The sequence below is a fragment of the Dendrobium catenatum genome, unplaced genomic scaffold (genome assembly GCF_001605985.2).
Source record: "Dendrobium catenatum unplaced genomic scaffold, ASM160598v2 fragScaff_scaffold_1211, whole genome shotgun sequence".
In the NCBI taxonomy this organism is placed as follows: domain Eukaryota; kingdom Viridiplantae; phylum Streptophyta; class Magnoliopsida; order Asparagales; family Orchidaceae; genus Dendrobium; species Dendrobium catenatum.
The window spans coordinates 171,672-198,355 of NW_021319673.1; the positions used below are offsets into that span (position 1 = coordinate 171,672).

At 36.6% G+C, this 26,684-nt stretch overlaps 1 protein-coding gene and 1 pseudogene across 1 annotated transcript; one reads left to right on the forward strand and one right to left on the reverse strand.

Moving 5' to 3' along the window:
* LOC114580699 overlaps positions 1-3,863 on the reverse strand; it is a 4,618-nt pseudogene extending 755 nt beyond the window's left edge.
* A 1,688-nt stretch (positions 3,864-5,551) lies between these two features.
* LOC110104525 (protein RETICULATA, chloroplastic) lies at positions 5,552-26,458 on the forward strand. The gene is made up of 8 exons (XM_020833679.2): positions 5,552-6,674; positions 6,802-6,900; positions 6,987-7,207; positions 7,824-7,893; positions 8,007-8,086; positions 13,260-13,324; positions 21,748-21,947; positions 26,123-26,458. Exons 1-7 carry the CDS (start codon positions 6,045-6,047, stop codon positions 21,939-21,941), a joined length of 1,359 nt encoding a protein of 452 aa, XP_020689338.1. The 5' UTR covers positions 5,552-6,044; the 3' UTR covers positions 21,942-21,947; positions 26,123-26,458.
* The last annotated feature ends 226 nt before the right edge of the window (positions 26,459-26,684 follow it).

Consider the following 26,684-nt stretch of genomic DNA (forward strand, 5'->3'; position numbering starts at 1 on the left):
CCAATTGAATAATGATGAGTGCGACGCGAACTGACGAGAGAGAGTTTGTAAGAAGGACGAGTGGTGAGGTTGTAATTATCTACAGCGGCAAGTGTAGTGACATCTCTCTCTTTGATTCTTATTGGCATCCGGCAATTTACCATCCTTCTTCAATATGTGATCGTCCTCTTTTACTTTATAATAGAAGCCTAACGTTGTGGGATTATTTTCCAATGCCACATGCAAAGATTTGTGATTCCCTAACATTATGCTCATATATCCTCTTCGATCGAGTTTCTTTTTCCAATGGATTTTGACCAACCGAGATTGTTAGCACTTGCCTAATAAGCATGAAGGAATGAATAAACATGTGTAAACGACGAATTTTCTCCTCGATATGGACATTTGATTTATTATTTGGTCCGATATTGATTTTTATTGATTTGATGGATTATCGAATCAAGGATTTGTCTTATCCTTGTGTATTGAGTTGATATGTTGTAAATGGGAGCCTTCAACTCTTTTGATGTATGAGTTGTTCAGGCCTCCACCTACTCTCCTGACCTGTAATCAATATGAAGGATAGGGCTATCTCGAATTTGTTATTGGCTTGAAACCATATTTGAATTATGTCACTTTTGTGATATTGTAGATTATAGGACATGGAGCCGGCGAAGCATAGACAAAGGCCGAAATTATTCATAGCTAGGCCAGACGACTATATAGCATTGAAGATATGACCAAGACCAATATGATGAGCATATTGAATTGTGTGTTAAGGATAATCGGATCAAGATTTGAGAAGAATACTTGAACTATAAGGGATGCGTATCACACTATTGATATTTATATAGGAATATGTAAGTATAATTATATTGATTATTCGATAAATGATATTTGTTCAATTTAGCACTCATGAGGAGTTGAAAAGCCATCCATTGTCGTTTTTGATTGGGTAAAACTGTTTTTGAAATATGAGAGCAGGTGCTGGCAATATGTATGCCGATTGAAATCTTGGAAATCATCCTCTTGATATCTTATATTATTTGCTTTCAAGCATTTGGGAGGGTAGACTTCATGGTAGATTAGATTTCCAAGATGCATTATTGTTTGTCGATTTTCATATATGATTTAATTTATAGAGTCATTGCATCAAGGAATATTTAGTATTATGGAAGATTAGAGAGCATAGACCATATGGAATCATGAACAAGGATGCTTTATGATGTGAAGTATGTATTTAAATTGCAATTTAGACAGCTTTTTATGTGACTCGACACTCATAACACAAAACTAAAATAGAGAACCGATACTTATAAATGGTTTCGTCTAAGGTATTGACTTCATATCCGAGAATTGAAGTAGTATTTGGACATCATTGCTGAGTGGTCCAATATTGATTGAGTATACATTCAGTAGAACTTTTACAACCTAGTAAGACTCTATTTGGAATTATATGAAAGTGTCCTACTTGGCTACCTGTTATTTTCATCAGTCAGCTTTAGGTACGCAATGTATGTTGGCTTACAATTCTGAGATATTGAATCCTGCCCTATTTTTGGAGTCAACAAGATGAGGAGAATGAGTTGCCTGAACGACTAGGGCTGGAGAGGAAGAAGACTTTATTGATTGGAGATAATGGAATGTAGTGTCTTTGATATCAAGTTAGACTGCGATAACATCTGAGTCCCTAGAAAATCTTGAGAACAGCGAGACTACTGATACGGATATTTAGAGGAGATATAGTCAATGTGTATGGCTTGGATCGTTAGGTGTATAGAGAGTCGATATTGGGGATCAGATTAGAGTATCTATCCAATAAGTCATTGAAGATTAGTCGCAGTTGGAGTATATGTTGTGTAATTAGTGAAGAAAGTTTGTTTTCGATAGTCTGATGAATTGGGAGTTGAGGTGAAGTGACTATCGTATTGCCGAAAGGATGTACAAACAGATGTGTAATTAATATTGAATTGTCTGATATGCTAAAAGGATTAGATGATCATATGGTAGAGGCGATATATTAATTGATTTAACGACTATTGGGACCCAAGATCTCGGATAAATGGTTAAGTGAATTATCGAGAGAATAGATTTCCTTATTCGGGATCTGCGCATTTGGAGTGAGTTTCAATTTTGCAACTAAAGGATGGGATGCTTTCATTGTACAAATAATGAAGCAAGTTAGATGACTATAAAGTGAGGTATGACGATCAGATCGTTTCAAATTCGGTTGAAGACTGAAATCATGGATCGTTCCTTGCTGATATAAGTGACTGGAAGATATGGTCATGGATACCAGAAGTAGGCACGTAGATTGATCTGCAATTGCATAGGAGTTCCAAATGCACATAGATAGACGTTGTATGTATAGGCCTTGTAGGTTTGTATCATTGGGTGTTGAGTAACCCAAAGGTGAGGTGACATGGGTCTTTTGGGAGAATGATCTCTCATGGATTATAAGTTAGAGAATTGTGATTGTCACTCGCTTGTTCGACATATGAGAATATCTGATTGAGGACACATCGATACAGGCATAAAGGGACTCTTCAAGAGAATTGAGGAATTGACCCGCTAATTTTAAGGTCCTCGGGTGGACTTAATGATTATGGGTCCATGATGCTTATGGGGATAGCAATAGATAAGACTAACCTAGTAGACCTTTAGGTGGATTGTAGATAAGTAATTTTTGATTTTGAGGGCTTTTTATCATTCAGTATGTATGCTTAGTATTTCGTAGTTTCTGAATTAGTTAAATGAAATTATTGGTGATGCACCTAAATATCGTATGCTATTATGAAAATTGAATTTAACGACACACTGATTGACCTGAATATATAGATATATAAGATGATAAACACTACTACGTTGATGGATTATTGACTAGAGCACTTAATTGATTTGTATTGGCTGAAGCTACTATTGATTTATCGATGATTTCCATACTGCATGACTATGATTTGTATTTCCGCTGTGCATACTTGATTTTATTGACGATGGAATTTTCGTATTGGCATAGATTCATTGACCATGATTGACTTGATTTTAATTAGGACCTGCATATTGATAGCATCTGGTGCATGTGATTTCAGTTGTAGGCTTTGGTGACCTGCTGGCTTTGTAAGCTCATTATATGTGGTTTAAATTTTCAGGTTCCCGAGCAGACAACTGTGAATGGAGTTCGTCAAGAATTCAGACCGAAACGAATCCTTTCACTATTTGATTCTGGGGCATCACACATTCCATCAAACACCTTCTGAGCATATGTGACCTTCCCAATCTTCACATATGAATCAATAAGAGTTGTCAGTACATGGACCCTAGAGTTGAAGCCGTGCCGAATCACATGGCAATGGATATGCCGAACTCTACGGAGTACCAGCTACACCTACAGGGAGGAAGCAAGGCATGCCTTGAGCGCGTATGAGTATGAAAAGCTAACAAAGTTAACTACATTGCGGCCCATCTCTATAAACAAGGATAGCACCTCTTCACCCTCTTCTGCCATGACAAGGGACTTCAACATGGCATTCCAAACAAAGATGATATTGTCAGGAGTTCTATCGAACACGTTGCGAGCATCATCAAGAGAGTTGAAATGGGAATACATATAAATGAGCTTGGTGGAGAGAAAAGGGTTGTGATAGAACCCGTCGACCGAGAGGCAACAGTCGATGGCGGGGGCATAAAAGTTGGAATTTTGACGGGTGCTTGTGATGATGAGAGACTCGTAAGTGCACTACGTGGAGAAGGAGCTTGAGAGCTTGGCTGAGATTGTTCTGCTTGCAAAGGGATTGTATTAAGTAGTTGTAATTGTTGGTTGTGGGAGTTCGAGAATGCTCGTTGGATGCTTGAAAGGAACAATGCAAGCAAAAAAGGGATCTAAGAGAGAGGTAAGAAGGAAGGAAAGTAGAGGGGAGTTATGGGCTAGGAGGCTTAGGGAAGGCACGGGGAACAGGGAGGAATGGGTGTGTGTAAAAGGTCCTCATTGCAAAGGGGGAAGATGAATCATGAATACTACGGAGATAAATAAGTACTTCACCTAAAAATTGTGGATTGTTAACCCATACGTCATCCGTAGATCAACCAGAATGCGCCATATCTCCTTTTTGTTCGATGCCGTAGTTCGGTACTGCTCGATAACAAAGCTCGATATTGCTGACGTGGCTGCATCTAATTCATATCCGGACTTAGAGCTGTGTCCGGCCTCCGCACAGAATAATTCATCTGACAGAAGAAATGTGCTACTCTTATCGCCATGTTGAAAAGGATAAATTATTTTGTGAGGAGCGAATAACCTTTCAGATTACGAGTGTGTGTATAAAAATTGATATGTATTGTGTACAAATTTGTACACATTGTGTACACTTATATGTCCGAACGATTCTTCCGGTCCAGACTCCGCACAAAATAATTTCTCGTTGAAATGGGAATTTGAAAGGTCTAATATGACTAAAATTGAAACCGATTGAGTGAATTAAACGAAATTGAATATGGGGGAGAAATCGAGCTGGTTATATTATGATTTCAATTAGAACTAACAAGTGTGAGGTATAAATTGATCGATGAAATGGAAGGCATAAATTTCATAAGAGTTGAAGGTTATTTGAAACTTAATTAATTGACAGGTAAATGCAATTAAATCTAATTCGGCTGGACTAATAGAATATTTTATGGAATAATTGAAAGCATTAGATCATATTAAATAAAATGAAAGAAATTTTCGCATAGGGGTGTCAATTTTGGGTCACAGGTCAGGTTCGGGTCGAACCCGGAACTGACCCGATACTGTTCGGGTCAACCTGAACCTGACCCGTTTTTACAAACGGATCAATTTTTCGGACCCAAACCCGACCCGCTTCAGGTTCGGGTCAACCCGACATGACCCGAAATTGGGTGCCAACATGCGCGACAGGCCTGGACGCAGTAACTGTTGGCTAGCTCTCACATGGGCCTGGACACCGTCACGCTGACGACGGACCTCGTGCTCGAGTCCTCACCCCCTCGGGACATCAAGATGCAGGCACGCGGACACGCGGTGACGCGGGCGAGTTGGGCAGCCGGGCAAGGGCGAGAACGTGGGATTTGCCACGGGCAGACGGGTAGCGGCGAGCAAGCGGGGCAGGGGCGGGATTAGCCACGGTCAGTGGTGAGCCGGTGATTGATCATGCGGCAGCTCGGTCAGCGCCTCAGCGGACAAGCGGCGGGGTCACGTGACCACGTGGGATTGGCCACGGGCAGCGGTGGTCACGTGGGCAGTTTGGTTAGTGGGTCAATCCGGGTCATTTCCGAATTTTTGGGTCAATTCAAACCCGACCCGATTTCTAAAACGGGTCAAAAATTCTAATCAGAACCCGACCCGAATTTTCGTGTCGGAACGAGTTTTGGGATGGTGTAGAATATTGACACCCCTAATTTCGCAGTTCACAGTTTTTTTTTTTTTTTGGGACATTTAGGCCATTTAAGGCAAACTCATACACACAACGCATACACATAGACTCGAACCTTGGACCTCTTAGTTGGAAGCCTAACCTCTCAACCAATAGGCCAAGGAGAGTTGTGTCGCAGTTCACAGTTAACAGTTCACACTGCCGACTGGCCCTGCAGTCTGCAAGCACTCTTCTGCACCTTAATTGAAAAAGTTTAGACCTTTATGGTAGCGAGGTCTTTGACAGAGAAGCACACGAAGGAAGCTAGGGTTTCTTCTGAGTTTATCACACGTGTCATCTTCTCTGAGTATTTATAGAAGGACTCTCTCTCCCTCTCTCTCCTCAGCTAGACGGCCGGGCCTTCGTGCTCTTCCGAGTGAAGCTGATCTCTTTTAGCAAATACTTTTGTTTGGGACGAACATTATTTACTCTCCTTAAGTTCTCTCAGTTTTATTTTTTTGTAAGCATTTGTTAGAGCTGCATATTTCTCGGCTATTCTTGCAGTTTTAATCCATCTCTCATCCGTTGACTTGTACTGCTTTCTTTCATGGTTCATTGAATTTATCTGGAATTTTGAGTGTCTCCGTGAGGTATTCCTTGAGTGTACTGTTGGAGGGAAGTGGTTCATTGGGTACTCTAATGGCGTTTTCTGCCTCGAGTATCAGGTTGCATGTGCAATCGCCATTGCGTGATTCTCTTGTACGGATGAGTATTACTAATTGCCATTGCAGAGATTTTTTGATTGAGGCCAGCAGATTATGGGTACGGAGAAGACCAAATAGTCATTGCTCTCTAGTTTTGAAAAAGGAAAATTTTATTGCTGCTTGCTTTTCTGCGGGTGCTAATTTTTTCGCCAAAAAGAAGGGAAGCAAATTAGCTGTAAGAAGTGAGTTGCAGCCGGTGGCGGGTGCAGACTCTACCGAGTTGAGAAATTCTATCAAAGAGACTGACAGAGATTTTTCATTTAAGAAGGAAAATATGTGTCTTGATTCAGAATCTTCTCCAAAGCTTGATCATGGAAATGGAAATGGTAATGGAGGTCACTCAAGTGGAAATGGGAAATTTCCACCTGGAGGTGGAGGTGGTGGTGATAACAATGACCATGGAAAGGGTGATGACAAAGAGGATGAGTTTGGACCTGTTTTAAAGTTTGAGGAGGTGATTAAAGAGACGGAGTCAAGGCATGCTGTTCTTCCTTCAGACATGCTTGAGGCTGCAAAGACTGTTGGTATTCAGAAAGTTCTTCTGTTTAGATACCTGGAAATGCAGGTGCTTTCTTCTTTTTCTGTGCAATCAATCTGTTTCTAATGTGGGAATTGAACTTAGTTCTACCTAGTTTAACATCTTCCATAATAATTTTAATTTGTAGGTTTAATGTCTTCCGTAATAATTGCAGGCATCAGCGTGGCCTCTTGGTATGGCAATGAAATCCTGCTCCCTATTAAGAAACAGAATGCTTGCTGATCCCTCATTTCTTTTTAAAATTGGAACTGAGGTCAGGGATTATTTTTCTCCATGATCAATATGAGACCACCATTGGACCATTACTAACGCCTCAACAATCTTTTTAATTTTTGGCAGATTATCATTGATTCTTGCTGTGCAACATTTGCAGAAGTTCAAAGGAGGGGCAAGGATTTTTGGGCAGAGTTTGAATTGTATGCTGCTGATCTTTTGGTAGGGTTGGTAGTTAATGTGGCTTTGGTCAGTATGTTAGCACCATATGCGCGATTTGGGCAGCCATCTTCTGCGAAGGGCTTTTTTGGGCGTATGGCACATGCCTATGGATCTCTTCCTAGCAGGTACTGACTGGCTTTACTTAACACTTGGTTGCAAAGTGTATAAGAAAATAATCAAATATAATAGCGAGCTTTGTCACAGCGGTTATTGTAAGAGTTTTAGTGTGATTCTGTTTCTTTTGCTGAATTTATATTTAAACATTTGATAGGTAAGTCAAATGATAGAGCAATTGCTAAAGTTGGTATAAGGCTAAAGATTATGATTACCATTGCAGCATCATCAACAACATTTGCCTTATCTTGATTATTTGGGTTGGCAATTTACCATTTCTGGATAATAATTTATGATAATTAGGTTAATCGATTGATATAACATTATATTAGGCAAACTACTTGGTTATAAAATACTGAAAATGCCTAAACTTGTGATCCCAAAATTTGCTCACAATCAAAACCAGTATTTGCCAAGGGAAAAATTGGCCTCTGCATTCAGTATGATCAATGACTCAAAACGTGAATCTCCCTCATTTTTAGTAACTTGTTTACACGGGCAAAGTGTTACTGAACATTCTTTGAGCTGAATTCCATCAACAATGCCCTCACCTTTTCAGAGAATTTAACCACGTCATTTGTTTTTTTTTTTTTTTTTAACTTCTTTTGATGATAAATTCTGTTGCAGTGTTTTTGAGGCTGAACGACCAGGATTCAGATATTCACTACAGCAGAGGATTGGAACATATTTTTTTAAGGTTTAATTTACAATTTAGTCTTCACACTTGCATCAAGTTGTTGAATGTCAGCATCAACTATTCTTTTTTGCAGAAACAGATCATTAGATGTAATTTTCATGTTCTTGTTGCAGGGAATTCTCTATGGGTCGGTTGGGTTTGCATGTGGGATTGTGGGGCAAGGGATTGCAAATATGATTATGACAGCCAAACGGTAATTAAACTCATGAATACGAAATGCATTACTGATATTGTTAGGATGCTTATGTACATACCTGTCATTGTTCCTTGCAAGCATCCTTGGTTTGCATCTCCACTTCTTTCTGATTCCTTGTTCAGAGATTTCCTAGTTCAGTGAGTTATAATCTATTTTTATCATGTTGAATGCGCATAAGTGATGTAGGGAGATCATTTGGTGAATCATCATAAGTAACAACTCCTAAGAGCAAGAACACAAAAAATAGTAGTAACGACAAATTCCAAAATTATTCATTCTGTTATATATACGTACTACAACTTGCATTTATAAAAGCAAAAAAAAGTCCTAGAAGATTCTAGAAAAGAGGTACAAGAAGTGATCTACTTTTTTTAAGGCCTGATTTAACTAATATGCTCCGCATCATTCTCCCCTTGTCTGAATGTGGATGAGCAGGGAACTGAGAAAGAAATAATTTGGAGTTGAACTTAATGATATATGATACTTTTATGCAATTTCTATATTTAATTTTTTTTTTGCTCATGTAATATTTATATTTTTGTTAGAATTCATAGAATTAGAGAGGGAAAAAAGATTGAATTATTATTACACAAATTTATCCCTATTTACAGATCTATGCAGGATATCTTAATAAAGAAACAAATAAATACAAAATTATTCATAATTGCGCTAATATAATCCTTCCTAAATCAGCCATCCGAATATGGAAGGAGATTGACATAATCCAAGTGAGCCTCCTACGGATCTCCATCCTTGGCCGTGGGATCAAGGGCCAAAGGGATGGTCGGTATTTTAACACTCCCCCTCAAGCTGGGGAATACAGATCAATCATTCCCAGCTTGGTAATTAGTCCAGTAGAATTATCAAGTCCCTTAGTGTATCATAGTCTTCCATTTGGTCAAAACTGTGGGAGAATTAGCTTCAATGATAAATGATAGCGATGAAGGCTATAGCAATCAAGCCTGTAAGGGCAGCAATGAAGGCTGCGTTGACAATAGCCCTCAAGATACCGAAAATGGAAATAAAGGCCAATGGTGGGACAATAGAGAAGGTGGATTAATTATCCTTTAGATTTGTCTCCTTCTCGATTCTCAAGGGAATGTCGCGACAATATATAGCAAAACTCTAGAAATGAAGGCCAGAGGTGGGAACATGCATTCCTCATAATTCCAGCAATAAAGGATGGTAGAATGACCAATATTCCTCATAATTCTGGCAATGGAGGCCGGCAGTAGGAACCTATATTCCTCAAAATTTTGGCATTTTTTTGGAAATACCTTCCCGGTTTAATAAACCAAGCTGGCGACTCTTTAAAAGAGTAAGACCGGGTAGTTTAGGGCACGCACATTCGCCCTTTCTCTCCGTCCCGTCTTCAGCGTACAGGGAGTCTGCCGTACCGGTTTCGGCGTACAGGGAATCGGCAATGATCGGTGTCGGCAGCTTTTAGTCACGGATGCTTCTAGCTTCTTCTTCTTCTTCTTCTTGCTCGTTTCCTCCTGGACATTAGGGCTATGAAGGCCACAATCTTCTCTTCTTCACGATCATCTGGAAGATCCGACCGCAAGAGCAGGCGAAGTCTTGCAGACGGGACCAGGCGGAGTCTTGCAGACTGGACCAGGCGACCCACGTGCGGGTCTTCTGGACGGCAAAAGAAATCTCCCGCACGTTCGTAGGGAAGCCGCGGCTATCGGCGGGGTCTGGTAGCTTCACTCCCTTATTCTTCTTTTCCTCCTCTGACGATCTAGGATCGTTCTTCAACGGCAATGAAGGCCGTTGGCTCTGATATGTTAGAATTTATAGAATTAGAGAGGGAAAAAGGATTGAATTATTATTACACAAATTTATCCCTATTTACAGATCTATGCAGGATAATAGGATATCTTAATAAATAAACAAATAAATACAAAATTATTCATAATTGCGCTAATATAATCCTTCCTAAATCAGCCACCCAAATATGGAAGGAGATTAGCATAATCCAAGTGAGCCTCCCACGAATCTCTATCCTTAGCCGTGGGATCAAGGGCCAAAGGGATGGTCGGTATTTTAACAATTTCGATTATATTTCATGTCATTTATCACTAGCCACTTTACGTCTTGTGCAATTTTTTATTTTATATGTATGTCAATTTGTTATTTATAGTTTGATAATATGTCTTCTTTTAATATACTATTTGGATAATATATAAAAAATCACCTTTAACCTTTGTTTGCACTTTACACAATTTTTTGATTTTGAGGCTCAACCTCACAATGCCTTGAGGCTTGCTCACTAACAAAAAGCGCCTCAATACTCAATTGTGCAATTTTAAACCTTGCGCCGTAGTCATCACAATCTCACTTGAATTGTAGTCTCCTTCAAGATATACTTTTCCACTTTACTATTGTGTATTTGTGATTTAAAAAATGCTAAGACTATTGAGATTGATCCTCACTCCATCGGCTCGATTTCCCATTGGCAATAGGTTGCCACCGGTTGTGGGAAGTAGTTCCAATCAAGACTTTTGGCAACCATCTATGCATGAGGCTCTCAACATCCATTGGTTGGACAACCATGCCTAATTTTTTCTTTTCTGGTCAATCTTTGATGAAGCACTGTCAAAAACATTGTAGAAACAAACTTCAATGACTCATGTAGAAAAAAAAATAAAGACTATGCTCTAGTCAAAATGATGCTCATGATTGTGTTCTTCAGAGATACATCGAGGCATGTGCTTTCCATCTACACATATTTCAAGCAAGTACTAACTACCACAATTGGTGTGGCAAATACTACACTTTTCAGGGACATCATATCTCCTTCCTCAACAACATCAAATCTCTTATTAAATGGATTCACGCTCAAGCTATATGAGATGCAGCTTGTGGAAATTTCATGAAAAGAAAACGTGCTTGTTTATTATTGATTGATTGTTCAATGAAGAACCAATCTCAGCTCCTGGTTGACTATAACATCCCACATTACCCCTTACAAGTAACGTAGAGTGTCACATAATTAAACGTAACATTCATTCTCTACATATAATATTTCTCATCATTTGTATACATATATAAAAACATCCACGGACCAATACATTTAATGAATTAATAGAAGTATCTAATTAATCCCAATCACATCACACAAATGCTTACAAAGTCACTATAAAAATCAAAATACATTACCACAAATTAGTAGGTTACACACCTCGGCAGAAGATATCACAAACATTGATAAACAGAAAACCTAAATATTCTATAACTTGCATAATCAGTTTCAACTTTTTCTTTTCTTTTCCTTGTAATAACAGTCAATATAAAAATTGTTGAACTATAAGGCTAATAAAGTTATGCAATTTTAATAAGAAATTAAATGCAATATTATAATGAATAATATAATTGAGTCAACTAAAAAACATTTGCCAAACAACTTAAAAATCATATTTAGGATAATTCTTTAATTCATTTGAAATATGTACAGAATATCATAATTAGTCTTCTAAGGATTTGACTATCATTTTTATATAGTTAACTTTTATAATTTCAATGGAGCCCAGGTAAAGCTGTCATTATCACTATTGAACTACATAGAAGCCACTTTTTCCTCTTTCAAGACCCCTTTTGCCCCACATGCAATGCAAATTTCATATTTTGGGTCCTTTTTACCTCACCTGCAACGTTGTATCATGTTATTTCATAGCCAACATTTTCTAATTTGACATTCAGCAGACTTCAAATATTTGTAATACCTATTTGGTTTGTATTGTTGCATTCTTTCATAACATCTATCTGTTATACCATTTGCATACAAAGAATAAGTATGTAACATATGAATATAATGAACTTCTTTTTAAATTGTTTTAACTAGAGAAACCTTTAAACAACCATACTAATATACTATATCTTAATTTAAACTCTATTCATTCAAAAATACAATTAGTTGCTTATACATGAATGTTTACATACATGCTCATATTCCCTAATCGATTCATCTTAATACATTTTTTCATTCAATTGAGTCGATAACATTGTATGCTTCTAGAATTTATAATATTAACTTTTATAATTTAAAATTACATATCTTATCTCCTTGACGAGCTATCTCCTCAAATCCTTCTCCTCGTACTCTTCTTCATTTGTAAGTTACCTATAAGTCATCTCTCTAATTCTATAATTTCCACAAATAAATTGCATAAAATCAACTTATAATAACATAACAATTTACATCGAAACCAATTTCTCTTCTCCTTGGTTTCTCTTCTCCTCATATACCAATTAATCCTAACAAATTCGATATAATTATCTTTAGAACTTTTACTAAGTTTAGGAAATGCAAAAGAAAACCATAATACAAACACTGCAACATAAGAATTTACTTACCTTAAATTCTTCCTTCCTCACTATTTTCCTTTTCTTCTTACTTTTTTTAAATCAATCTTCTCTCAAACTGCTACAGTTCTCACACAACCACTCTTCTCATGCATTAAGGCCAACAACTTCAGTTTTTCCCTTGACCGATTCTTCCTGCAGTATGCCAGATCCTTTTCTTGCACTGTGCCGAACTCTTCTACTCTGCATTGTGCCCAACTCTTCTATAGTGCATTTTGCCGAACTCTTCTATTGCGCACTGTGCTGAACTCTCCCTTGAAGCCATTCTCTGTTCCTTGCTTCTCACAGCCGAACACCACTCTTTGTGTTACTATTTAATCATGAAGGCAGAATATAGAACAGTCATTTTTATTTTAAAAATTTGTTCACCTATTCTTATTAAAAATGTGAGAGGACATGTAATCCTCAAAATAATTTATTGCTTTTATGCAGTCATTTTACATGAGCTGTCTTAAGGTTGTTTGTTATAAAAAAAAAAAAAAAAGCTTACAGATGATCCGGTTCTTACTAAAATGCTGCTTGCTTCAAATTTAGAAACTGATGATACAGTAAATTTGAAAATTAGCAAGGGTGAATCTTCTAGTAATTTTAGGAACAAAAAGACATCTTCCGGAGGGTTTATGGCTTATTAGAGCTGATGTGATTAGTGACGTATCTTTCCATGATTTTCCTTGCTAATAACAGTTCACATAGTTCTCTGAGCTTTACAATTATTTTAAGAATTAAATCATCTACCTGTTTTATATTATTATGTATTCTCCTATTGATTTTCCTTATGTTCACTCTTTGTTTTCTTCCCTTGCAGGAATGTAAAGAAATCAGAGGATGACATACCTGTCCCACCTCTTATCAAAAGTGCAGCACTTTGGGGTATCAGTCATCTCATGTTATTAGTTTCTTACTTGCCCATATGGGGGAAAGCCTTCTTTGAAGAAAGTTATGGTTTATATGTTTGAAGAGTTGATTTATTTTTTTTCAGAATTGTCCAGATAGGTGGAATTTTAAAATTTAAGTTTTCCATAAAGATCTCATTTACAAATTTTTTTAAATGCTTGCACAATCTCTTTTTCTCAATAAAATTTTATTTATGAACTCGCTAGTCTAGAAATCAAGAACTAAAAGCCTATTCAATTTCAATTTGATTGGCAGAGTTAAGTTTGTTAGAGACTACATTAGGAATCATATCAACTTTTTTAATCAATTTATAAGCTTCAATAGACATCATATGTTTATTTTTCACATTCAAGAAACACTTTATAGTTCGATCAGTCGACTCCAACTACAACAGCCATAATTTGTTTAAATCCAGATTTAGTATTTGATCCATTTTCACATAGAAGTTCATATAATAATCTCGATTATATTTAGATTCTATGTGTGATTTTGGCTCACATATAATATTAGGTTTAAAGTTAACTTTATATTAAACTTCTCTTTGCAACTTAGACACAAAATTAATCTACTGCCCAAATTTAATTTTCAATTTTGACTCTCATTCAATTCTAGGCTCAAGTTTTGACTCTTTTTTAGGCATAAGTTAATTTTTATATTTAGTAGTTTTTGTAAGAAATTTGGGTTAACAAACAATAATAACTCAATTTTTATTAGGAGTTCAAATTCACAATAAAATAAAAATCATCTTCCAAGTTAGGCTCAGATACAAATGTTGGTTTAATTTGTGCTGAAGTCCAATTTCTAATGATTATTTAGATTCAAACTCAACTCAATTTCAAATTTACTCTTGTTCAAATGTGGATTCAAGAATATGTGCTAATGTAGGTGTAGATTTAGACTCCTTAACATTAAAGCAAGGCCATTGTAATTGTAAGCTTTCACCCAATTCCTTTTCAAAAGGGTATTCATGAACTATAATTTTTTTAATAATAGCAAATTTGACCATGCATGTTTTTATTTTTATTTATGTAGACATTTTTGAGTGGAGAAGGTAAAGATTTGTCTTTATAGATTTCAATTGTGGGTGTGGTATTACTAACGTATAGTTTGGAGTATGCTTTAATATTCAAAGATCTGATTAAGTCCTCACGTAGTGTTTTGGTTAATTGTAGCTTAAGATAATCTGAAGGCCTAACTTAGGGTTAGTAAAGTGTAACTTAAGAAAATCCTAATATCTTGCCTAATGTTGGGATCGGTGTGAAGAAGGAGACCTGCAAATAAGAAAAAAACAGAGCACAAGAAACACAAATCTTCGTAGTTTAATTGATATTGTATTCTAACTCTTCCTTTTATCATTCACTACATATGTTCCATTCCACTTAGCTGTGAGTAGAACTTACTAACAAAAGGTTGTAACAAAAATAAAGTAGTGAGCTAACAAAATAGTAAGTAGTGGAGAATGAAAATTATAGAAGAGGGTAAAACAGAAAGGGAATCATAGGCGTGGTCCTTTTCAACTATGATGCACCGCATTAGTTCTTCCTCACCTGAGAAGAATTCGAGTCCAGTGAGGAAGCCTCCGTTTAAGATGAACCAGGAGGATAGTTCGAAGAAATATTGGAGACATCAATTGTCGAAGAAATATTAAATTCAGAGGCTAAATTAAAGATAGGCATTATCGTTGATCTTCTGCACTATAGGGACTGAACCCACCTTCCTTCGACTTAAATTTGGAGTATGTATCGGGTGCAAATCGCTTGCGACGCGGACGTACCATAATCAAATTAGCAGCATTGAATTGTTTTATTCGTCGATGTGCATAAGCAGTGATTTTGTATTTTACATTAGAAGCTATAAGTTTATTGTGAACATCTGTGAGCATTTGTGAGAACTAATCAGAGAATGAGCTAAATGGGCAGCGATCTAAAGCATGATTGGGTGTTTTGATGTAAGCAATGCTAAATGGGCAACGATCCGTTGATCGAATAGGCATGGAATTGTCAACAAATTTGTCTTTACCCAACACTTCATCCCCGCCCTTTGGATGCTCTTGAACTAAAACATCCTAACATATTTCAAAGTGTACGATTGACCACTTTAGTTTGCCCCTTGGATTGTGGATGATATGCCGAGCTTGTATTTCTAAGTCCTTTTGACTGTTAAATACTTTCTTTGGGACAAGTAGTGTTGGGACGACACAAGGACTCAAACTTGGTTGTATTAATTGTTTAGCCAATAATTCCTTTACAAGTTGTTGTAATAGAAGGTGTTCATTTGGACTCATTTTATAATGTCGTAAGTTGGGAAGAATGGCACTTGGGACGAAATCGATCTGATGTTGAATTGCATGCATGGGAGGCAAAGCTGTTGGCAATAAATCAGGTTCAGGGTCTGAAAATTTCTATAATAATTTTTGAACCTTAGTCGGAATGTAACATTACAAACTCTTAACTATCGAGATATTGTCTTCTTTGGCATAAGAGCCTCACGGTTTTTTCCTGTTAGTGTAACTTCCAAATAGGTCACCCATCCCATAATTGCTCTGGAATGAGCACACTTAATTGCAGAGTTTCTTAAATAAATTCCAACTATTACATCAAAAGACGTCTCGATGTTTAAGAGTTTAGATTCTTTTACTTTAAAGGGTTTCACACGGAACAAGAATAGTTTTATTCATACTGCATTGCTCTTGAAGAACCAAGGCAAGTAATAGGTAAGTTTCCTTCCAAGTGGTAAGAAGAGCTGAGCCAGACACTATATATAATGCAGTTTTAAACTTAACCAAAGTGCCATTATTTTCAGCCGAATGTGATAGCAATCTCAATTTTTAACCCTTCCAATCAAATGAGTAGGCATTAGCTCAACGAGCATAGATAGTGCCAATATTAAATTGCCACGGTCTTCCTAATATGATGTAACCAACATCCATATCTATAACATCACATAAAACTTCACATATATAATTTTTGCCAATGGAGAAATCATATATATAATGTTTGCCAATGGAGAAAGTCACTATGCACATGTCAGAGACCAAAATATCCATACATTTCTTGACCTAGATTATTTTATAGGGATGAGGGTTCTTTGTAGTTTTAAGTTGCAATGCTTGTACTATAGCCTGATAAACAATATTTTCGATGCATCCACAATCAATGAGTAAATCACACACCTTACCTTTTATGGTGCACTTGGTCCTAAAGATGGCATTTTGTTGTGAGTTTGATTGGTGACGATGAGCTAACAAAAACTTCTTCATAAAGCATATGAGTGGTTCACCCTCATCTCCACGACCTCTTCTAACTCGGGATCCTTATATGCTTCACTAGTGAGTTGATCCACTCATTTTCAACATCTAATAACTGCAATTGCTGTTTGTTTGGACATTCATTGAATTTATGTCTCTGTTGAAAACACCTGAAGCACTTAATGGTATTTGACCTTGCGTATGGGTTTTCTTTTAATGGAGCTTTTTTTGCTTATGTTGCATTTTTGGCTCTCCAATGGTAATGGAAGGATGTTGCGATGCTGGGCAACTATAGGTGTTGTAATTTGTTTATATTTATTCGAAGCTTGTCGAGTTGTTTTAGAAAGCTATTCCATAGAATGACGATGTGAAATATGGTGCCGAAGTGAGCTGGATTTCGGCCTTAAGAAAAAAGTTAACAGCTTTCGATAATGACCACACATAATTCAGCTCAAGCCAACGTTTTAAAAGGCGAAATCGGGAATCGAGACGTTTTGGCTAAGCGAGGCGAGGCGTAAGCCTCGAGGCGGATCGAGGCGTAAGCCTAAAAAATGATAAAAATAAAGTAATTAACAGTGCCGAGCATGTACCGCTCGGTACCGAGCATTTACCGCTCGGTACTGAGCGGTACTGGCTTGATACCGAGTATGTACTGAGCAATATCAAACATGTACCTAGTGGTACTGGCTTAGTACCGAGCGTGTACCTAGTGGCACCGAGCATGTACCGCTCAGTACCGAGCATATACTTGCTCAGTACCGAGCGGTTCTGGCTCGGTACCGAGAATGAACTGAGCGGTACAAGCTACTCAATAATTATTATTAATACTATTAATTATATATTTAATAATATATATTTTAATTTATATTAACTAGGCTAATTATATTAATATTTAATTAATAATTATATTACTAATTAGTCAATTAATTTATGCACTAATTATACTATTAAGTATTTAATTAATTTGCTTAATTATTAATATTTAAATTATATCAATTAAGTTAATCAATAATAACTTAGTTGCGTCTAGGGTTTGCCTTTCATCTTCTCTTTTCGTCCTTGTTGTTCGGCTTCGTTGCTTCATAGGAGGTGTAGAGATTACACGCGTCGCTTCATTGGCTCCTTTGTGTCTGTTCGACGACTTTCCCTTCCCGTCGGATCATAAGTTACGACATTTTGATAAGAAGAAACAACGGGAGCTCGTTGGCTCGCTGGCTTTGAAGGTAACTTTCTCCCTTTCTAGGCGCTGCCTCGATACGCCTCGGCGCCTCACGTATTGAGGCGTACGCCTCCGTGGAAAAAGGCGTAAGCCTCGCCCAGACGTTCGAGGCTTAAGCCTCAGTTCGCCCGACCTCCGCCTCGATTCGAGGCGCTCGAGGCGTCCGCCTCGAACGCCTTTTTAATCGATCTCAAGCTTATCTTGAATAGCATCTTTGAGGCCACCAATTGATTAGTGGTCTCATTGAGATTGTTTCTAGCACTTATGTGTTAAAATTCTTCGATATATTCACTCACAATTCTATTTCCTTTGGTGCAATGTTAGAATTTAAGGTGTAACATCTGTTCAAAGTCGGTAGGTAAAAATGGGCGTGAAGTAACTATTTCATACAATGCAAACTACGAACATGTCCTCTACCCTCATGCAGTCGAGATTGTATGAGTTGTAACCACCATGCGCTAGCACCGCCCTTAAGCCGACAAACAATGTATTTAATTTGTTTTTCGGGAACAATATCCATGTAATAAAAGAATGTCTCCACAACCCTCTCCCAATCCAAATAATCCTCTATATGTAGTCTCCCATCAAGGAACGGAATGTCGAGTTGCGCTCGAAACTCGCCATGGTGTTTGCCAATCACCTCATGCCACCTCCTTCGAATGTTATGGGCTGGTACATTGTCTATTTCAGAATATGAAAAAGTTTCTTGTCTATGATGTTGATTATCATCCTCTGAATTTGTAACTTCAAAGAAAACAAGCACTCGTCTTCAATCACAGTCACCATGGCCTCCCCAACGAACCTCAGGCATGGTTTCCTGTGTAGTGTCGTTAGTGTTGTGATGGATTCTTAAACCAAATTTGAGTTATTGTAACTCCAGTTGCACCTCCATTGAATGGTGATATACTTCAGATGCCAATTCGTCTACGTGCCACACTAAACTTGTTTGGGCTGTCGACAATGACTCAAGACCGCTATTGTCGTCGCCAGTTCCTTGTGTACTCCAATCTGCCGTTCTCCACAAGCACCAGGCTCTCTAATACCAAATTGATTTAGGGATTGGTGTGAAGGAGACCAACAAGATAAGAAAAACATAGCACAAGAAAAGCAAATCTTCGTAGTTTAATTGATGTTGTATTCTGTCTCTTCCTTCTACCGTTCGCTTAGCTGTGAGTACAGCTTACTAACAGGAGGTTGTAACGGAAATAATGTAGTGAGCGTGCTATGATAACAAAAAGGTAAAAAGTAGTGGAGGATGAAAACTATAGATGAGGGTAAAATCGGAAAGGAGTCATAGGTGTGGTTCTTCTCAGCTATATGATTCATTGCATCATTGCCTAAGAATTTAAACAAATGATATCATGATAACATGGTAACCTCAATGGAAATCACATTTAATCACAAAATTTGCAAACCTATCTTAAAATACAGGGACAAGTGTTTATCCAATTGGCTTTAATATTCTCCATGATATATTGTTCCTTAAGTATATCTCTAATGTTTGTTAATCCAATTTTGATTGCAACACTACATCAAAAAGTTTGATCATATTCAACTAATTTTGTTTTCATTGTTTTAATTTTTTATAGAGGTTGTTTGGTTGCTAAAAATGTTAATTGAGTCCACATTAATAATTATAATTTTATGAAATTTTGTAATTTTATATACATTGATAAAATACATTGCTAGATGAACTATCACGACTCTATACTTTTTAGCATACTAGCAATGTATCAATTGAAAATATATTACTAGATGAAATCTATAGCATATCAATTCTTTCAGATCAATGAAGCTCAATAGAGTTTAGTTAAAAGATACAACTAAAGATCTTAAAATATTGACAATATCAAACTAAAGTCTCAACACTCAACATATTTTACAAAAGCTATAACAGTATTGTTGGCATTCAAAAGATGTATACTTCATTAATTTTCCCTGTATATGTTATCATCAATCACCTAATGCTCTCATGGTAAAAATATATGCAATTATAAAACAATAATCAAATAGATGAAACTATGAAAGAATGAAATCCAGTACAAAGTGCTAAAGCTACAACATACCAATTTCTCTCTTCTGATGCAAATGAATTATTTTTTTAACTCCTCTCGCATCCATCGAGTCTTTGACTTTATAGATTTTAAGAGAAAGGAATGAATCATTATTGTGTTCTTGGGATAAATTGTGCTATATAGTATCAATCTCTTCCTAAAAAAAATCCTGGAATGCTAGATAACTCTGGCATTAGCAACCTAAACATTTTTTTCCTCATAAGCTTTTGTTGTTGTTTGAATTGCATTAGCAACTTGAGTTACACTGTTAGCCATCATTGCAATATAGTCATGGAGACTATGATCATCAACATGCATTTTACTCTTTTTCCTTTGGATGGAACCTTTAAAAGATGACGGTGTTGCTCGCTTTGTCGTTCCTACAAGGTCTTCTCTAATGTTTTGTTCATTACAGTCAACATGTACTGATGTATCTATAGGAGTCTTCATAAAACCAATTGTCTCTTCATCATCCAAGTTAATATGTTGAGTACCAAATAGAGCTTGACAATTTCCTGACCTAGCCGAATTTCCAGTTGCATGACCTTCACCACAAACTTTATCTAATTCCATATAATTCGGGAGAGGAATATTCATATATATTGTATCTTTGGGAAAAGCTTGTAATTATTCAGATTAGAAAACGTAAGAGATAGATTACATCTTTCTATTTGTAAAATCTTTGTATTTGTAAAAATTCATCTAAATTTGAAGTATTACCTATATATATGATAGAAACTCCTCTTGACCCATCAATATAGTCTTTGTACTGTCATCCCAAGACACTCTAGCTTCTTTCTTAATTCTTGGATGTGATTCCAAATACTTATTTGCCATCGAACCTGATGCATTGCTCAGTTGTGATGTCAATACCAAATTTTTCTTTTAATTTTTGGGCAGATCCTGATAGACAACATCTTTGAAGCCTTGAGTACTTCTCATGTGCATCAACATACTTACCCATTATTTGTAATAACCAAGATATCCATTCGGATTTTAGGCTAAAAAAAAAGTTTTTTTATCTTCTTAGATTTCACACTTGATGCATTAGATGAACCTTGTGACTCCATTAATCCTGCGAGTTCATACTGGTTATTCGATCTGTTCAGTTCTGTTTTAGCTATGAAGCAGTGATTTATGATGTCCCATTTATGAAAGTCATTACACAAATGATGCCTTATGAAGCGTGGTAAATTATGCAAAGTGGCTTTATATCACAACTTAATGAGCATTATAATTTCTTATGAAATGAATGAAGCAAATTGTACATAACAAAGTTGCAAAATCCCTGAAAATTCCAAGCTGCTCGTTACTTCACAATTTAAAACTGCAAACATTATGAACTTGGGCAGAAAATGCTTACGATTCTTCTGAGGCTTAATAAAGTAGTAAATGCATATCAGGAAATTAAAAATCTTGCTCTCTTAACCGAATTTGAAATTATTTTATAGTGATTCGAGAATATTTTATTACCTTATCATGCATTTAACTAATATTTGTTTCATCAACAACCTAGATCCTAGATATCTTGTATTTGATTAGCTTCCTTTTCTTTCTCCTCTGTTTGTTGTTTGTTGGTTTGAGTTTATTTTTCCTTAAATGGATAAGGGGTCATACCCAACAACACTTCTTAATTGATTTGCGCTTGCCATACAACTTTCCTTTTAGACTTGATGGCAATTACCCAACTAAGCTGGCTTTGCAATTTTCATTGTGGTTATATACTTTTTTAGTATTCGTCTGTTCTTGTTGAATGTTGTTCTGCTCGTTTTATTTCTAGTTCTTGTTTATGTATACCGTTTCAAGCTGTCAAAATTTGTAAATCTGATGCATCCATGAAATGCAATAATTTCTTGGGGACATGTTGGCTGATTTCCAGGTGTGTTTCTCGCGATTTCTTCAAACACTCGCTACCAAATAGTTAATGGCCTGGAAAGATTGGTTGAAGCATCACCTGTTGCTAAAAGCATTCCGCTTGTTGCCATGGCTTTCACTGTTGGCATTCGGTTTGCTAATAACGTTTATGGTGGCATGCAATTTGTTGATTGGGCTAGGTGGAGTGGTGTTCAATGATCATTGGTATGTTTTCTTCATTTAAGCAGTCTACTTTGAATTTCATTGAAATATACACTTACATAACACTTAATAATCCGATGACCCGATTAGGAAAGTAGAGGTATTAGATTTCATTTATATTAAGAAAGATAGAGGTAGACCTTAAAAAACTTGGTTAGAAAATATTAGAAATGATCATTCTTTATTAGATTTAAACGAGAATTTGACTTTTAACAGGACACAATGGAGATTTAGCTTCCTTGGTGATTTTGTTTAGAAATGCTTTTTGATAAACTATTATATTGTATAGATTTTCGGCACCTCCCAGTCATATCAACGTGTTTGAAAATTATTTGCGAAGGTTTTATTCATATTCATTAGGCCATTTGGTATCTAGTAATAATTTGAGGTTATATTTTTTATGTAACATCTCGCAAATGTATGTGTAGAAAAAGAGCATCAGCCTTCGTTTGTTTTGGAAATGATTTTCTTTGAACATTTTCTTATGGTATTGGAGCTTGCTTCATGCTGGTTTAGGAATTGCAATCTCTTTAGCTCTTCTCTAAAGCGCCATCAGAGGTCGACAACAAAAATATTCCCAGCTTAGTATTTATATTTCATCCTTGTATTTTCTCTCTTTCTTGATCTCTCATGGCACTTATCCTGATTGAAACCCATGATGGTCGATGGGCATTCCATCTCTACCTCCTTTTCTCATCCCCTCTCTCTCTAGTTATCATCCATCCCATCTTCTCTCTCTCATGCGCTCTTTTTTTTGTTTAATGTACTTTGTCTTTACTTTCCTCACTCTTCTCTAAAATAAACTAGCAATCATTATCTTTTCACTCCCACTCCTTTGACGTAGCAGTGATGTGATATTGTAGTATTGCTACAGGATCTGAAAGAAACCAACACTAAAGCTTTTGAACCCTATAAAATTAGTAAAAATCTCATAAACCATGCAATTTTTTAAAAGTGGCTTGCACGCTTAAATTAGGTGTAAGCAAGCTGAGTTTGAGCCATTTTAAATGTTGCTCGGCTTTGCTTGTTAAGCAAGTAAGCCTAAATTTTTTATTTTTGTTTGCCTTGTTTACTTACTGAGCTAAATACAAGTTTTTCATGATGATTATGTGAAAGTCTTGTACAAATTATAGATTATGTGTCTCTGCACGTGTATATTTATTTATTCATACAAATATACATGCATGAATATGAGTGTACATTATCTGTACAAATATACATGTATAAACACATTCAAGTGTATATTATACATAGACTTGTGTGTATGTGTACGCACACATACATACATGCATATAATCAAACTAATTATTGAGTGGAGCATGATTGACTAAGGCCATGTTTGTGGTTAGCTCGTTGTGCAAAAGAGCTTGACTAAAATAGTATAAACAATCTAATTATTGAGTGGAGCACGATAAAAAATGAACAACAAGCCATTTTGAGAACATTACACCTAAAAAGTATGGTTGCCCAACTTCGAGATGCTAGGATCAATCTTCGACTATTATGCAAATGAAGTGACTTTAAAAAGAAATAGAATTTCACTTATGATTTTATTTTAATTATGTGAAATACTTTTGGAAAGTATATAATGCTAATCATAATGTTAAATTATAATGAGAAAAATAATGAATTTTTAAGTTCAAAATTTTGTTAGACTAGTCCAGGAGGACCGGTCCAGCCAGTCCTAAGGGGATATGAGAGAATTTGAAATTCTTTTCTATTCCAGGCTGCCCAGCACTAGTCAGCTCCCCTTGAGAAAATATGAAGAGGGTGTGAAGGTGATCTGAATGCCAGGAAGAAGGATGCATGGCTCAGTTTCTCTAAGGAAAAGTGATGTTGAAAGATTGTTATTATAGAGGAAATGGTTGAGGCCTGATTGCCACTGACCAGTATGTCATGTACATATAATAAGAGGTAAATTTGTGTGGTGGAGGTCGTATAGATTAGTAAAGATGGATTGGAGGTGCTGAACTGAAATCCACGATGGAGGAGAAAATTGGAAAATATGTGTGGGGCTTGTTTGAGATCATAGATGGAGTTGTGGACTTCACAAACATGAGTGGGGTAGAGTGGATCTATAAAGTGTGGAAGTTGAGACATTTGTACAATTTCCTGTAAAGTCACATGGATAAATGCATTGGACGCCAAGTTGGGAAACAAACCAGTTATGTTGAAGTTCGATGATGAGTAGGAGATGGATCGTAGGCATTTTGTCACTTGGGCTAAAGTTTTGGGAGCAATCAAAGCCATTTTCCTTTTTAAAACCTTGAGCGAATGGATGAGACTTGTAGCGCTCGATAGAACTGTCTTGATTTAATTTGGTTTTGTATTGTCCAATGACAATCGAGAATTTGAAGTAACAGAAGGACCCCAATCATCTGTATGTATTATTTCTAAAAGTTTTGAAGTTATAGAAACTTTGGGATTTAAATAGAGCTTGTGGCTCTTTGATACATTGCAGGAAGTATAGACAAAAGACTAGGAGTATATGAGAAATGCAAGTGTGCAACTAATTTAGAGATTACAAAATTGTTTGGATATTACAGACGAGAGTGTCTTAGCTGATGAGGAGGAGAGTTGAGTGATGAGAGCAAACTGGAGATGTTCAGATCTAGCCGGCAGGATTGGATAAATACAGTTACTGTTGCGGCCTAGGAGAGGTATTTGATTGGTCAGGCAATCATTGATGAAAAATCCATTGGAATCAAACAATACATAACAATTATTATGTGAGGTAAGCTTGTGAAAGAAGGTTGTGAGAGATAGTGGGTACATGTAGAAGTTTATTCGGAGAGCTTACGATAAGGTAAGGGTGTAGGTAGAAGACCTTGATCGCTATGTGTGATGTGAAGTTTGGTGCCATCGCCTACAGTGATTGTGTTAGGTTCAAGATAGGGTCATGGTTGTTGAAGGTTATTAATGTCTACTGTGAGGTGAGTTGATGCACCAGAATCCAGATAACAGTTGCTAGGAGAAGATTGTTGATGTGAGTATGAGCCGGTTGGAGGTGTGGAAGGCGAGGCAGGATATTGGAGATTGAATTTGGAGGTGTGGAAGAAACTCAAGTGGTAGGAGAGTTGCGTCCTCGACTAGGTCGATGTGAGCAACCCCGAGTGGCAGAGAAGACAGGGTTAGCATATGAGGAGTGGAGTTTAGAGTTTTCGATGAAGGGGTTAATCTCTTCTTTGCAGTGAATATCGATCAAGGCTAATGAGAGAGTTTCTTGCGGATGACAGTTTTAAAGGATTGGTAGGTTGCAGGATCCTGCAGCTGAGATATTATCAATGAGAGTTTTGATGTTGGTTAAATGTTGGGTCATGGAGTGGTTATTCATTTGAATGTTGTGAATTTTGTTTTTGAGTTGAATCACTCTTGATCTATTGGTGGGTTGAGGTCTTTTGGTCAAAACAGATCAGATTTCATGGCTAGTAGAGAGATTGAGGATGTAAGGTAGTATAGACTGAGAGATGGTTTAGTAGGTGCTGTGGAGAAATTTTGATCAAGTAGATTCCATGATCCATATTCAGGATTGGGGAGTAGTTCACCAGTAGGGGATAGAATGTGCTTTGGAGGGCAAGGACTGTTGCCATCTAGGAAGCCTTCAAAGACATTAGTAGAAAAGATTTTGAGGAGTTGGAGACGCCAGAGTGAGTAGTTGTCTCTTGTGAGTTGAATATGAACAATATACTTTATATTGGACATGAAAAATTCGAGAGAAGAGGGTATGAAGATGGCTGTCATGGTGGGAGAAGAGTATTGGGGAATGGCATGGTTTGTAGAAGAGGTGCTTGATTTAGTAATACTAAGAAAGCTTGAAGGTTTCATGAAATCCACAATATTCCTGAAGCTCTTATTAGCAATTCTAGCAATTTGAATGGCTTGAAAGTTCCTCCTAATTAAATTTGAGTTAATATCTTTGATTTAAACGTTACTTCCATCAGAAGGCCAAGTTTTCAGGTTGAATGAATGCAAATGGCGAACCAACTCCTGCAAGTCTATGGTTCTTTCATGTTTATGAAGTGAAAGTGTCCGAATACTGTAATCAAATTTTCTTTTCAGGACTAGTGTGGAGGGTATTTTTTTCCCCAGTGTATTTCACTGCCTCTCTTCTCTTACACCATGTAATGTTACCTTGAATAATAATTTGATTAATTTCTGTTTTATTTCAACACTTGCAGGGATATGTTTTTTGAACATGAGGAACACTTGTAAGCCTGCAGGATCTGATTTGCAAGGCATGAATCCTTCATGATTATTGACTGCTACTGCAGCCAAATGCCAACATCTATAGCTTGCTTGATAGACTATTGTTTTAGATTCAATCAATAAGATTCATTGCTATTCTATTTCTTTCTCCTGGATGCAATGTTAAAAATGCTTTTCGAAGCAAGACATGGCCGACAATACACCAAGGTAGCACTGTATGATTGTGATAATATTTGCGACTCCATCAATTAAGAACAAGAACTGTTTATATTTGTAGCATAAATTCATCAAATATTTTTTGTAGTCTACCAATTTAGGAATGGAGATAGAAGTGAATAATGGGTAATATGTAAAATAATTATATGAGATATGCATGATCGATGCTTCATAGGTAGGAGATTATAATTTAATTGATGATCAAATTTATAGTTAGTATTAAGAAACATAATGTAACGGTCTAAAGTCTTTTACTATCTAGATATTGTTTGTTTTGGTCTAATGGTCACACAGGTTTATCATGTTGGTTTAACTTCT